The sequence below is a fragment of the Synchiropus splendidus genome, chromosome 10 (assembly GCF_027744825.2).
Source record: "Synchiropus splendidus isolate RoL2022-P1 chromosome 10, RoL_Sspl_1.0, whole genome shotgun sequence".
NCBI classification, from domain to species: Eukaryota; Metazoa; Chordata; class Actinopteri; order Syngnathiformes; family Callionymidae; genus Synchiropus; species Synchiropus splendidus.
The window spans coordinates 3809640-3824760 of NC_071343.1; the positions used below are offsets into that span (position 1 = coordinate 3809640).

Genomic DNA, 15121 nt, shown 5'->3' on the forward strand with positions numbered 1-15121 from the left:
AAATAAAGGTTCCTATGCCAGCCTGAGGAATGGAGAGGAGTAGTCCGAGTTTGCTCAAAATCAAAATCAATACTGATCTGAAGGGCTCAAAAACTACAGTGCTTCCTATGCATTCGATATTTTGACCCACGTCATCTAGAAACAGTAACACTGACAATAACACAAAACACAACGTGAAAGACGAACATAACTTCACACACAGTTACGCGCAATGCTGTGTGGAGCATTCGGAACCAGTCGTTCAGATCTCCAAATCTGATCAATTGATGCTGGTGGATCGGAATTGGTTGTGGCCAGAAGTTCGTGGAAGACAGCAGACTTTCTTGGTCCTTACTTCCATCACCTTCGCCGGACACTTCACACAGGTTGCATCACTGTGATTTAAAACCACGGCTCATCGCTTGATCGACGCGCCGTGGAGAATAATAGAATTTTATTTTGAAATACTCTTCCGTTGTTGTACCAGACTTGAACTGACTTGACGCACAGAAATCCCGCTGTGATGCTGCCACTCCGCGGCCAACCTCTGTATCTCACCTGAATTCAAACATCTGCGGGTTCGCGTCGGGACTTGGTTCATCCGCGGACACGGACGTGACAGCGTTTGGATTCCGTCTAGCGTGACCTTCTGCCAACTTTGATTCGGTCACAAGTGGGACGCTGCCAGGCGGTGCGTTCACTGCCCAGTAGACAGTGTCAGACATGTCAGTTCTCGCGTGCTGTCTGGCGCGTCTGTCCTGAGATGACTCCACGGAGGCGCTCACCTGAAACTCCTTCTTTACATTCCAATTTAAAATTGAGTGAACATGAACAATCGGCCGAGAGTGACGTATGACGAAAATTAACACGCCTCAGTCGATTTCATTAATTTCAGACGCCATTTTAAGACTATTTTTGCCAAATAAATGAAACGTCGAATGGTGCCGTTTAACTAGGCCTCACGCTTCAGTGGAAAATACATCCAGAATAAGTTGAGTCCCAGAACCCAGACAGGCGGGATCTTGTCAGGTTCAGAGGAGCGCCCTCATTGGCTGTGCTCTGTTGCTATGGTACCAGACGGATGATGCTGGAGAGCCATGCGTTTCTCTGCAGCAGGAAGTCAGGGTGAGATATGTGTATGTTAATGGCTCGGCTGTTACGTAACATTGAGGATGAACTTCATCCAAACATCCAAGCACCGGACTGGAGCAAAGCACAACCCTGCATGTTAATGAACGGAAAAAAGTTAAGCCAAATACACCAAAGCTAGCACAATGCAGTACATGAAAATGAAAGACATAAGAACTAAATGTTGGATTCAAATGAAACAGTAACAACTAACTGTTTAAAATAACAATTTGTGTATAAATACACATTTTCTTGGTAAAACTATATGTTAAAAAATATTGTGGATAATGTTTGAGGTATCTTTTTGCTTTTGTAATTAAATCTTGCATGACAAATGAGAAATATTTTGTGTTGATGTTTTTGAGTTATCTAGGATATGAAAAAGCACCTTTACAGACAGCAAACGAAAAGCAAGCAGGACTTGTTAAGCATTTTATTCCATTCACATCTTCTTTAAAAGTCACTATTGCACAATACAAAAACAGAGGGATAGAAAAGTCAGGTAGAAAAAAGGTAAAAAGTCTGTAGAGGATGTTGTTGTTGTGTATAAATAATCAGTCTTCTCTGGCCAGTGGACATTTGTTCAAGAGTCCATGTCCAGGCAGAGAAACAAACATCCTCTGTAGCGAGGTTGAGAAGCCGAATTTGTCTTCGTCCTGAGGTAAAACCTTCAGTTGAGTTTGGCACTGATGCGTATCCACTGAAGAGCCTGTCTGGTGTACTGGACCGCGTGAGCGATAGAGCTGTGGAGCGTCAGAGGCCCAGACAAGGTGTTCAAGTAGTTGAAGAACTCTGGAGAGGAAGCAAACACCTCTGAGATATTAGACAGAAGTGGGTGCGGCTGAACTGAAGGACAGATCTCTTGAATATCTTTAGAATGCTGGGAAAACAGGGACGCAACCTGGATCGGGGTCAGTCACTTAATTCAGATGAGAAACCTGACGTGTGAAAAATATTGAAATGACAATATACTGCAATACTTTGACATCTGACTTATAGATTTTTTTTGTCTGTTATTACTGATTTAATTGTTTAAATATATTAATTTTTGTCCAGATGGAAGTGAAGCACGTGTTCTGAACTGCAGCTACGGTAGGTGGCGCTGTGTATAAACTGTAGAGGCTGTCAACATTCACAGGTAAAACATATACACATATAAGTCACACATATAAGTCCCTTATCCAGAGAGAGTGTGGTGAGGTTGGTCAGCGCTTCTCACCTTTGCTTTCCTTCGCCAGGTTGTCTGCCACCTCCCAGTACTCGTAGCTGTACAGGACACTGTTGGTGATGTTGAGGTGATTTGCTGCCATCTGGTGGATGCGGTGAGGAATGCTGATATGAGACGGAGAAGTTCTGTCCCCGTGTGACCCCCGCCGTCGCTGTTTGGCCTCAGAGGAAAGAGAAGAGGGATCGTCGGCTGCGTCTCTGTGAGCGAAAAAGACGCACCACAGTCAGGAGGAGACTCACAACAAGCCAGGACTGAAGCCATCAGCCACTCACTTGAGGGTGTCGTTCCAGCTCAGTTGTAAGGTTGGCACTTTGGAAGTCTGGAGGAAGAGCAATATTAAATTCTCATCACAAGCACAAGACAGGTTTAGCCTGTTACCTTGAAGTAGTCCAGCAGCACTTTGGAGTACTTGAGCGCATGATCCTTCTTCAAACGGAACATCTGCCAGTAGAGGAGGGCGAGGCACCGGAAGCTGCACACGTCGGAGGGAATCACAAATCAAAAGACAAAGCACAAAGCTGAGGACAAACCTGATGACACACGCACCACAGCACGGCCAGCTGCTTCTCCTCCTGCCTGGCTCCGGGGCCCGAGTGACTCTTTAACCTCATCGCATACCTGGAGACAGGAATGTCAGCTGGAGCGGTCGCACACCGTCGTCTGCTCATATACCAATCACCGTATGAGCTCCACGGTTTCCGAGTACATGGTGTACGGGGACTTGGCCTCCAGCGGACCCTCTTCCATAGCCTTCCCACATTCCATGAAGGACAGAGCGGCGTCCACGTAATTCACCGCCTTTCCCAGTTTGTCCACCTGGAGACAGAAAAAAAAAAAAACCCTGAAATGCTGGCAGAACTTTCTAGGTAGCTGTCAGGACTTTCCACTGACCATAGCGTCCGCGCGGTGCTTCATCCTCTTGGCTTCGTGTAAATAGTACTCAGCATGATGGGGCCTACACGCCAACGATACAACCGTCAGTGATGCCAGCCTGGGGGAACAGTACCTTCTGGACGATGCCTCACGTCTCAGAGTTGGACACGGTTCCTCGAAGTCCTGCAGAGCTCCAAGGTTCCGTGGACGGCTGTGAGTGCCTCGACACCTTTATGCAGTCAACCTCAAGCTTAGGCTGCGAAGGAAATACTATTTAACCACGAGGGAAGATGCTTTTGGGTGGTGACAATTACATTACCTTCACAGCACAGTTCTTCTTTTGGAGCATCTCCGTACATCTGGGTTTCTGCTTGTTTGGTTCCGGGCTATCAGACAATGGAGAGAGGGGAGACATGGGCCGCTTGCTGTCCAGGTACTCCTCCAAAATCCTGCATGGACAAGACAAGTACACAGTTATACCTCTGATATCACCCACTTCTTCCACCAGGGCTCACCACAGATTTAATCACTGTAGTACTTCTCACCCATTATGAATGGTCTGTGTGGAGAAGTTATCTTCTCCTGCATCTGGAATATTTTTCTTTCCCTCTTGGTCGGAAACACCATTCTCCAGCTGCTTAGAAAAAAAGACTTTTAACTTGAATTCTACCTGAAATATTGCCAGAATATTGCATAGCTTGCCCTCCGTTTTCTTTTGCTGTCATTGGTTTCCGGAGGAGACAGGTGCTTCATGGTCTCTGCAGGCTTGTCTTTCCTGGATATGGAGGATGGTTGACTAGCGCTGGAGTCCGGAACCCTCTTAAGGAGACAGAGGTCGATCTGCACCACCAGATTCCTCAGGCCACGCTGAGAGAGAGTCGAGGCTTCATCGCTGCGCCCGAAAGGGACCAAAGTGTAGAGTCTCCGCTTCTGCTGGACACCTGCACTGGTTTCAGATCGGCAGGAAGCCTTTGCGCTGTGACTTGTGCGGAGCCTCTTGTGTGAGGTAGAGTCTGCGGGCACTTTGGTAATTTTGGCCTCATAATCCGATTCTGAATTGGAGGAGGCGGTGGACGATGGGGAGAGTCTGTCGGGAGTGGGACAGTCAGAGGGTGGAACCGAAAGGTCTCCTCTTTCCGTCAGGCCCTGCTTCGGTTTGGCTGCTTTCCACTCATGTCCCCTGCTTGTGATTCCTCTTCCGCCTTGTCTTTCTCTTCTCCTCTGCCTCTCTTCTGCCACCACTTCCTCTTCCTCCTCTTCAGTGGAGCTCTGGATCCAGGACCGTCTTAGCAACTGCTCCTCCGCCAGCCTCCTGTCCTTTTGATCCGGTTTCCCTTGGACTTCTCCCTTCTTTCTTCCGCCTTCCCTTCTGCCGAGGCTTCTCCTGTCTGCTTTGGCGGCTGGCGTTTCTCTGCGACTCTCCTCCTCCTTTGACTGGGGTTTCCTCTTTGTTATTTTGGAGTGGCCACCATGCTCTAACCTAGCCAGCTGCCGGCTTGGGCTGCATCTGGACTTTGAATGACTCGCTGAATTGGAACTCGACTGAGACTGTTGCCCGTTGCTTGTTTTACAATGAGCTGCTGGTCTTCTTTGACTACTCTGCGAGTCAGAAGGCTTGTGGCTTTGAATGGACCTGTGACTCTGCTCCGAGTGTCTGGGCTTTGAATGGCTTAAAGGCGAACCGGCTCTGTAACTGTGGCTGGGAACTGTGGGTGCAGAATCCCTGCGTTTGTCAGAGGGTCTGGTCTTGCTCCTTTGGGAAGCATCAGAAGTCTTTGTGGATTTGTTGTGATGTGAGGTTGGTTTTGGACGGTGGGAAACAGTTGGCAAATGTTTTGGATTCTGTTGACTCTTGCAGTGCGGCGGCTCCTGAGGCAACGGGGGGCGCTCCTTAGGTAAGGGGCTCCCTCGCAAGCAGTCACTTGGATCTGGGCCGTACCCTGCAACAGAGGCGGGACTTGCAGCGGTGAGTGGACCAGGACTTGGGCACGCTCTGTCCCCAGAGCTCAGCAGGGGGCTGTAACTGAACTGAGGGCTCGGCACGGGGCTGTACTCCTGGTTGCTGTTGTCCCAGCAGCTTGCGGGAGACGGGGCTCTCTGCAGAGGGGGCAGCCGTCCTGGAATGCTTTGGTTGGAATAATGATCACCTCCTCCTAATTTTTCCTGGGAATTCAGCCACTTATCCAGTTGCCACTGGGCAGACGAGCGAAGATCCGTCTGAGGGAAGCGAACGACACGGTCAGGGTGGAAACAGTTCCCCCGACTCAGCTATTACCGACCGACTTGGCCAAGGATAACAAAGGCTCAGTGAGAATTTTGTTTGACTACGTGACGACTGGTTCATACCTTAAATATCATTCCACAGCACTCACACATTCCATGACAACCTCTCATGAGGCACATCATTCCAAACACCTCACGGACTGCGTGACGGTTCTATAGGTTGCTTTCACCATGTTTGGCCCACCTCTTTATACCAGAACATATTCCTCTTGATCTGAGTATTGACATTGGTATAGCATGCCTGTCATAAACAACACTTTACTCAACTTCAGATTCTTAAAGGGCCAAGTTTTCGTCTTCAAAATACACAATTGCGCCGCGTAATGCAAGCCGTTTGTGCAGTGTCATGGCAGAGTATTTTGAACTTCCACTGATAACAAGGCTTGAATAAAAAGCAGCAACCAAAAAAAGTCTCAGCTTTTCTAAACTCTTCACACCCAGCCAGACGTCGGACTCACAACCATCAGTGACTGACTCTGTGCACGCAACAACAGCGTAAGGAGCAGTGAAGATACTCACATCTGGATCAAAGCGCCTCTTCCTTTTCTTGCCTTGATTTCATTCTCCTTCGCCCCAGGCTGACCGGGGCTAAATTAATCCTCAAGTCAAACAGTAACCCCTCAGCCTGTTTTCCAGAGAAGACACTGCATCTCTTGTAAAGTCCCGACTGCCCTCCCTCTTTTTTGGGTGTACCTCCCTCCCTCTTTCTGCCCTTGCTACCTGTAACTCCCCATTTGCTGCTTGAACAGCTCCGACCCCCTTCTCTTCCTACAGAGACACTGGGTATAAATGAAAAACACATGGCCAGCAGCCCTCCTCGCCGCCACCCCTCGACATAAACGGCAGCGAGAGCATTCCTGCAGCGTACAGGGCCGTCCATTCATAAAAACAGAAGCAGGGGTTTCTGTCCAACAAGAAGGTCTCACACCAGCCCCCGACAACAATCGCCACACATCTTCTCCAAGACTTCCTCAGGGCTTCTCTCTTCAGCCCACATCACACTTACACACTAAGCTAACTCCGCTGCATCATTCCTGGTCATAAACACACATTCCAGTGCCCCCCCCCCACTCCACTCCACCCCCACCTGCTACCAAGCTCCTTAAGCCACCACCAGGCCTGAAGGTTCCACCTGAAGAGGCTGTCCAGTCTAAACCCAACAGAGAGGAATGTGTCGCAGGCATGGTTACCTCCTGGTTGTCCGGGAGCCCCGTGCTGGGAGGTGAAGGAGGATCGGGGTCAGCTGTGGGGCTCCGGGAGGGAAGGCTGCTGCTGCTGCTGCCGATCGAGTGGACTGTGGCATCTGAGCCTGAAGAGTCCGAGCTGGAATTTCTCACCCGCCTGCCATGTGTGTGCGCTGACACTCTGGTAGTCAACACACAGAAACAGCAGGGACTAAATGTACACAGAACACAGCCGCGCACACCTATACACATGCACCGATCATACACATACATGCAACCTGTCACACACTAAAACACAAGCACAGACAGAAGAACATGCATGTGCTCAAGCTCCCACCACACTTATGCCACTATCTTTGTGGGGACTTTTATGCTTTCCTCAACCTCTCCCCCTAAACCTAACCATCCAAAACAAACTGACTCCTGACACCAAACCTACACCTATCTTGAAGTTTTCATCCTCAAACTGAATCTTAACTGTGTGGAGACAGGAAAGTTGTCCTCACAAGTAGGTGTGTTTCCAAGAAGTCCCCACAAGAATGGCTAAACACACGCACACACGCATTAGCTATTTAGTGACATGACACAATCGACATTTGGTGTATCATACCTTTGTCCATCCCAGGACGCTGATTCATGGCTTGACTTCTTGGGTCCAAAATAAAGAAGATGATACACAGTTGGGTTATTCAGCGTTAACACATGAAATGTCCTCATCACTTTTTATAGAAAATCATTTCTAGACACCCAGCAAGGATGAGAGAGTTTGATGGTAATACATGAGCTTGTTCTGCTATCTCCACCAAAGTGAGGCCCATATGAGGGTCAGCTCCTCCAAGTCCAAGACCTTGGGTCTCACTTGGCTTTTCCAGGATGAAAACTTGCCTGATAGGTTGGTGAGGGACGGATGTAGATCTACAGAGAGCTCACGAGGAAGGAAGAGCAGAGGCAAAAGGCAATGCTCTTGATTCCTTCTCTGACCAGAGGCTTGGGTAGAGGTGGGAAGAAGACAGATACAGCTCTCTGCACTGCTTCCCAGAGACAGAGCGATGAGCTCATCTGTGAGAGACTCAAAGAAGCTCCTTCAAGAGACATTGCTCAGGCATTCTGCTAGGTTGTGCTCAGGATGTTTCCAGTGGGAGGAGGCCCGAGTGCAGACCCAGGATTATGCCTCTCAGTTGACCTCAGTAACGCCCCAGAACGGGGTGGTCTGACGCTCTTTGCCACCGTGACCTGATCTCGGATGAGTGGAAGAAAATGGATGGGTGTTTATGCCGGTTTTAACGTTCCCCAGTCAGACTTCCTTCCTGCCTTTGTGATCCCAAACCCTTGCGATAAGGAATCAATCTGTGTACCCTTTGGTCCTCGTCCTCGTCACTGCTGATTCTCAGGTCGTCTACGAGCATCCTGCAAACGGAAAAGAAAGGTTGTCTTTTATCAGAAACTCAGGGATTCACCAGCTCCCTCACTCTCAGGTATGTCTGTAAGTGTTGCAGAGTTCAGATGGCAGCATCTGGACTTCACAGCAGCGCAATGGAGGAATGTTCTCCCTGCTTCCACATCAGCCCACGGACGGCGCTGTTCACCGGCTGTGTGTTCCGAGACGAGCCATCAGCGCCAGCCTTATGGGCTTCAACAGTTGAAGCCACGGTAGCTCGCCTGTCAGTGAGGACCCCGCGGCTCATCCTTCTCTCCCTTCTGCGATTCTAATTAGAACCACAAGAGCTGCAGCCGTTGGAGTCCATCCCTCACACTTACACCAAAGTCTCCCTGATATTTTGGAAATTAAAAACCATGTCATGTGTAGTAAGAAAAAAAGGAAGCATGTGTTTTCCATTAAAAAGAGGACGTGAGGAAGAAACACACAGAAGCTCATCACTCTCCACTGATGGTTTCCAAGAATGCCGCCTGACCTTTGACCCCAGCCATGTTGTGTAGCCTCTCACAGCGGGTGTGTTCAGTCCCTCTCTTATGAGATTCATCTCCTTAAACGTCCTCTTGGCTGTCTGGCGTTAAAATGCTTTACTGTTCATAACGGACTGTTTTAGTTTCTAAGGGTGACTCTGATGAGCCTCCACGGATCGTGTTTCCTCATGTTCCACTTACGATTTGTGAGGCGCCACATGAGGGCGACGGGTCATTCGTGGCACATCCCCCCGACCTGCCATGAGGAGACAGCTTAACCAGTGTTAACTTGTAAATCACTGAGCAAATTGAGCAAAACCTACCCTGCCTCTGCTGCAGCGCCGACGACTTGGCTTCCTGCTGAAAGAGTGCAGTCAGCGCAGGAAAGATGAGAGCTGAGCACATGCAGAAGAAGAGACTACCTTCTGGCTGTAGAGGATCCGCTGGGCCTGGTCGCCGCCTAAGGCTTGCTGGGTCGGCCAGGACTGAGTCATGTCCTGTGTGTGAGATATCACTTCCTTAAATTACACTCTACAGTGTGTTTGAGTTGACATCTGGCTCACAGGAGCCGCACGGCGACATGACCTAAGAACGGCAGTCGACAGGGGGCAGAGTTCAAGCCTGGGGTCTCAACCTGGACCTCAACCTCATAGAAACAGTTTCACTTCTCCACTACATCAACATGACTAGGTCGTGGAAGAGACACCTGAGGAGGAAGAGGTCGAGCCACTGGAGCCTTATGACGCCCCTTATCTGACTTGCTTGTTCGAGGTCGTCCCTGACGGTGGACCTTTCACCACACTCAGATTGAAACTTTACTGAGAAACCTTTTTTCAACTCGGCTGCAGAGATGAATTATCATTATCTATTCATGAATAGTTTTCCATACAAACTTGTACGTATACTGAAGCATTCACACCAATTCTAAAAGCTCAAACTACATATTTAGCACTTCAAAATTCAAATCAAAGTCACTATAATGTTTAATATTAGAATTAAACGAAAACTTTTACATTTAAAAAACCTTTCTTTAAAGCTATTGCTAAAATTGAAAATTAAATTAGGTGTGTGGTGAAGTAAATATTGAAGGCAAAAAGAATGAACTAAAAAATATTTAAAAACTGATTCAATAAAACGTATCTTTATTATTCATTAGTATGAATCCAATCTTCAGTTTAGTATCTATGCTTTTAACACACAAATTCCTGTTCTTCGACAAACGCAGCCTCTCCCTCCTTCAGTGTTTACATTAATCCACAGAGAGTTTCTCCCTCTGCTCATCCTTCCTCTTCCTTGTCAGTCGTCAAGGACACGACAGATCACTCCCAACTCAGAACTGATGCTTCTCCACCTCATTGTCTTCAGTGACTCACTTCCTTTTCCAACAATAATACATTCAAAACACAACTGAAACAGTACATCTATGCAATATTAACGTGGAGGCGCGATCAAAGGGTTTTTAAAAGTGAGCTGGACGTGCTGAAACTGCGTCATGGTGCCCTCATACCAGCAGCAGAAGCCTCCACTTTCAACATCAAACTGAGCTCAAATATGGTGGTGCTTACCTCCAGAACGTCTGCGGCACAGCTTTGGCTCCTTATCACCTGCGTGAAGACGCACGTCACCATCAGCTGCATGAACATTTCACTTCTCTGTTGGCGACTCATTTTGCATATTCAGAACTGGATCAGAAGTTTCAGACAGCATGTAGAGTGACTGCACCATGGTCATGAGCAGTTCCCAGATCTCGACTGAGCGACTCAATTAAAGCACAGCACCATCGTTGTCACTGCTGGCAGGAACATCCAGCGGGTTCCACTCATGCGAGAACGTCACGTACAGTCAGAGTGAGAGGTGAAAGTTGCTGCAGCTCAGGCAGCGAAAGTCACAGCTGCACATGTTCAAACTGAACCCTCTGACAACCATCCACTGCTGCTGCTGCCGCTAGTACTGTGATTAAACACTACTGATAGTAGAACTACTGCTGTAACTTCCAGTACTATGACTACTAGGACTAATAACACACACTACTGCCGCTTCCTCCAGTACTACTACAGTATAACTAACAAACACTACAGCTACCACCAGTGCAACAAAAACTACTACTAATACGACTACTCCTACTACTACTACTATAATAGTAATAATGATAAACACTGCTGCCAGAACTGATAGTGCTGCCACTACTTCTAGTACGAATACTACAAATAATGATAAACACTATGCAGCTAGTACTCTCATTAACATGATTGGAGAGAGCAATAGTACTGCTAAACCACGTTTACAAGCTCACACTGCTCTTGCAGCTGCTTGCCACTGATATAAAAGCACCCAGTGAGTGCAGACCTCCGCCAAGACCCTTATTTACACCCCTATTGGGTTTTGTTCCCAGATATTTATTTTATCTCTGTCAATCGACACCTTTTTAGCATTTGAAATATCGCTGATAGCAATGTGCTCAGCTGGACAGCAGGTGGCAGTCGATTCATGGCTCCAAATGGGTATTATTTCGTATTGGTTGAGCTGTCATGAGAAGAGAGGGAGACGGTGAGGATGCAGAAACATTCACTTGTTTGTATGGGATCGTATGCCATTGTTGTTTACGTCTCGATTAGCACTCTTGCTATGTTCATTTGTAGGCTGTTGTGGGTCATGTGACAGAGGACACCACCTCCCTCCGTGGTGAGGAGGTCTGAATGCAGGTTGTTCCCACAGAAAAGCCCGGTCTGAGTTCAGGTCCTGCAGGACATATGGACTTGTTTCTGCGGAGCTCCAGTAACGTGAGGCCATCTGAAGCATCGATGGGCACGAAGCACCCAGAGGAATAATCGAACGCCAGAGAGGTGAAGCACAAACAGTTCCGAATTCTTCGCTCACGCTGTCCTTTCAGGGCCAGAATTAACCTCAGCGTGTTTCTGGAACCCACAGTGGCGACATCATCAGGGAGGAGACGCACATGTCGCCTGTGAAAGCATGACTCATGAGGTCAATCTCTGAGCGCCTCGGCTGCGACTGCGAAGAAAGTGGGCTGAGGACGGGAGGAAATGACGAGGCATAAAATAGATCAAACATCACCTCTTCAGCTGCAGGGAGGTTCATTACACAGCACACAGCCAGGCAGGCAAAACTTCCTGAGAAACACTCCAGTCACTGGGGTTCGTCCACACCTGAGCTGCACACTTGAGACTTGACACTTGGTCATCACATCATGACAGTTGCACAACAACTTCCACTCTCTTAATACCACAACTGATACCCAACTGCAACAGTAAACTCACTCGAAGTGCTTCCACCTTTTCTTCCACAATTAAAACAACTATACCATGAAGAGATCAACACTGTTGCCACTGCTGATATTACCACTATTCGACTATGAATACCTCCAATATGACAAATTTCACTTTGAATAACAACTACTATTACTGCTACAGCCATTACAATCACCTCTTCAGCTACTACACCAACACACTTGCCAATCTATAGTAGTACACTATGCATCTACTAATCTGATTCTCCTGATAAGAACAATACTACCACTATTAGCACAGCCACAAGACATGTACATAGATACTATGAATAATATGACTTATTCAATCAGTTTTACAAGGTAGTGGAGTTAGTATCAGTTTGCACTGTCACTATACAACTATAGCACTACAAATAGTTACTATGAATACACCATATACTGCAGCTACTAGTGCCATGTCAGCAACCATTTTACTACTACACTTATACAGTACTATTCATTCATTCATTTTCTTCCACTTGTTCCAGCAATGCATGTGTGTCCCCCAGGGTCTGGGGGCCAAACCTTGGCCGCCGAGTCACTGCGTGTGGCCCCGTAAGAAATTCTGTCTCATAATCAAATTCAACAGGACAAGGGAAACTTTCCAGTGTCTCTATTGTTTCCGCATTCGCTCAGAGTTTAGGGCCCTTTAAATCACCACTACTACCACTACTACTACAGCTGCTACTACTTCCGCTGTGTAATAGTTCTGCTTTAAGTGCAAGTACCACCACTGCTACTTTTTCATGCAACTCCTGCTACAGCTATTGCGACTATTGTTAACGCAGTTGGAAGCTCTAGTGCTACTCATGTTACTGTAAGTACCACCGTGTTTACTAGCTCCACTGAGAATTCACAGAGCACCAAAACCCAGACGAAAGATGGGAGCACAAATCTGTAGTCAAGCTGATGGCAAAAGACAGTGTCTCTTGAGTTGTGAGGTGGTGAATTGAAAGTGAAACTGACTTCTGTTTAAACTCTTATTAGTACAAGATTAAGTTTGACACCAGAATCACATGGGCGGAGAACTGTCCCAGCTCCATTGGGTGAGAGCGGGTGGACACCCTGAAGAGATCACTCAGTCAGACCACCACTCATTCAAAATGACGGACAATTGGAAAGGGTCATCAAGTGACCTCTGTGTGTTAGTGGACTGGGGGAGGAAACCAGAGTGCCCAGACGAACCCACATAAACGTGTAAACCTCAGCACTGATTGGAGCGCAAGCTGGATTTGAACTCACAACCAGCACTCTCATGAAAAATCTCATGGTTTTAAATATATATTTCAATTAACTGAATGAGGAATTCATTCTACATGAATCCATGTTTGAATCGGTTTTTGTAAGTGCCACTCTTCATCATCATCATCATCAATACCCAGAAGCAAGAAGTCCACTGAGGCTCAGAAAACCCACAACACCTGCGACATCAACGGATTCTTGAAATGACTCGACGAACCACTCAAGTCTGCAGATGTTCGATTTGCAAGCATCCCAAACTCACCTGGTAGACAGTGGAGACGACAGAGACGCTGGAAAGTTTCCCTCCTCCACAGAGCACCGTCGGCATGATTCCTGCGGGCTCAGAGGGCCATCCCAGAGAGCAGCCGAGGTCAGAGCAGCGGAGCTCCGCTGATGCCCCTCACGTTCGGTCGAGACTGGAGGATCCACCGTGGAGCAGCCGGAGAGTGTGTGTTTGTGTGTCACTGCGCGCCGGGATGGAGGCGGAACCAGCGCGTCACAAGTGACACACACTACCGACGTAAAGAGAAGCACGTGGTGATGAAACGATGACGAATATTGATGCCTTCTTCGGAGGGTTGGTTCGCCGTTAGTCCATTGAAAAACAACTGAACAGCTGAATAAATAAATGGACGAATTGGTCGCATGATAGCTGAAAGGTTTGGTGTGGAAAGTTGGACTCATTCAAACCTTTGGCAGTGAGGTAAAACTGTGACGCTGAAGATAAATATTACATATGTGGGCGAACTTTCTCTTTCAAAGTTGACGAGCGTTATTAAAAAATGTTGCCGATGAACATTTATGGAGATAAGTAGTTGCATATATATATATATATATATATATATATATATATATATATATATATATATATATATATATATATATATATATATATATATATACTGAAAGGGGTTATAGATGTCTGGATAGTTGGACTCGATTGCCTTATGATATCACAATAGAAAGATCTGCTTGTAGATGACTTAATCAACTTTGATTCTGAAATGAATTTAATCTCCACTTTGTTCATATTTTCCTGGATTGATACATAATAAGTAGATGAACAGCTCTAACACTGCTATCATTTTAATCGTGTCTGCATTTAAGTATTTCTTTTTATATTTGATAAGTTGCTCAATTTATGTATGTATTTGTCTTTATAGATTCATACATGGGTATTTGTTTATCTAAACAGGCCGACTGGTTTAATCACAAAGCAAGCAGATGGATTGATCATTTTGTGGTTTAACTTTTTCTGAAGCTGAATCATGGATAATAATAAAAAAAAAAAAATCAAAATCGCGAAAAACATCTGTTGAAAATGGAAATGTTGGGATGGAGGGAGTAGGCATGCCTGAGGCCCGGTCTCTACATCCACACACACCAGCACCCATGGTTACACTCCCATGGTGATGGCTGCTCAAAGGCACAAGTGCATCCCTCGATGCTGCCTGTTTGGAAGTAAGCATGTCTCAAGAGAGCACCTTGCTGTCAACACTCACGCTCCTGTGTAGGTCGTGTGTCGCGGCTAGAGGTGGAGGGGGTTGCTTCCTTAACATGTTGACTTGTTGATCATAGTCATGATAGTTTGGATTTCAGAAGCTCATTCTGAGACCGATGAAACTCCTGTTGCGCTGATGGAAATAAAGCACAGACATCGCATCACGGTTCATTTGTCGGCCTGGTTAGGCGTCCATGCAGCATGTTTCCTGATGACTGCACACCTGAGGAACTCCAGACACCAGCATGAAGGTCTATTGGGACACGTACCACCAGCCTTAGCATCAATGACGACTATGCACACTCTTTCATGGGACTGATTCAAGGAGATCTTGCCACAAAGTAAAGTGAGACTGATACGAAGCAATAAGTCATTTTGCCATTGGATTTGCCTTTATTATTTTGTGATGTCACCACCTTGATCTGACCAGAAGAAAAAATCCATATATTTTTACTTGTCTTCAGGTTACATAATGTACTACAGCAGTTTCATTCATTTGTTGATGTTATGAG

The 15121-nt window shown here is 46.8% G+C and overlaps 1 protein-coding gene across 9 annotated transcripts; it reads right to left on the minus strand.

The window, feature by feature from the left end:
* Positions 1-1562: 1562 nt before the first annotated feature.
* On the minus strand, positions 1563-14945 carry aff3 (AF4/FMR2 family, member 3). Of its 9 annotated transcripts, none has more exons than XM_053876536.1 (20): positions 14833-14945; positions 14611-14742; positions 10146-10184; positions 9003-9077; positions 8904-8940; positions 8782-8836; positions 8031-8082; positions 7286-7323; positions 6682-6856; positions 3911-5425; positions 3754-3842; positions 3528-3657; positions 3361-3464; positions 3227-3290; positions 3015-3151; positions 2882-2953; positions 2714-2807; positions 2608-2654; positions 2327-2532; positions 1563-1899 (listed from the first exon to the last, which is right to left on the minus strand). In XM_053876536.1, the coding sequence occupies exons 2-20, from the start codon at positions 14665-14667 to the stop codon at positions 1778-1780; spliced, it is 3108 nt and encodes a 1035-aa protein (XP_053732511.1). In that variant the 5' UTR covers positions 14668-14742; positions 14833-14945; the 3' UTR covers positions 1563-1777. The 9 variants fall into 9 exon arrangements, with proteins under 9 accessions (XP_053732511.1, XP_053732509.1, XP_053732514.1 ...); XM_053876534.1 differs by lacking the exon at positions 14833-14945 and adding an exon at positions 13371-13620 and having other exon boundaries at positions 14611-14730; XM_053876539.1 differs by lacking the exon at positions 10146-10184.
* Between the last annotated feature and the right edge of the window lie 176 nt (positions 14946-15121).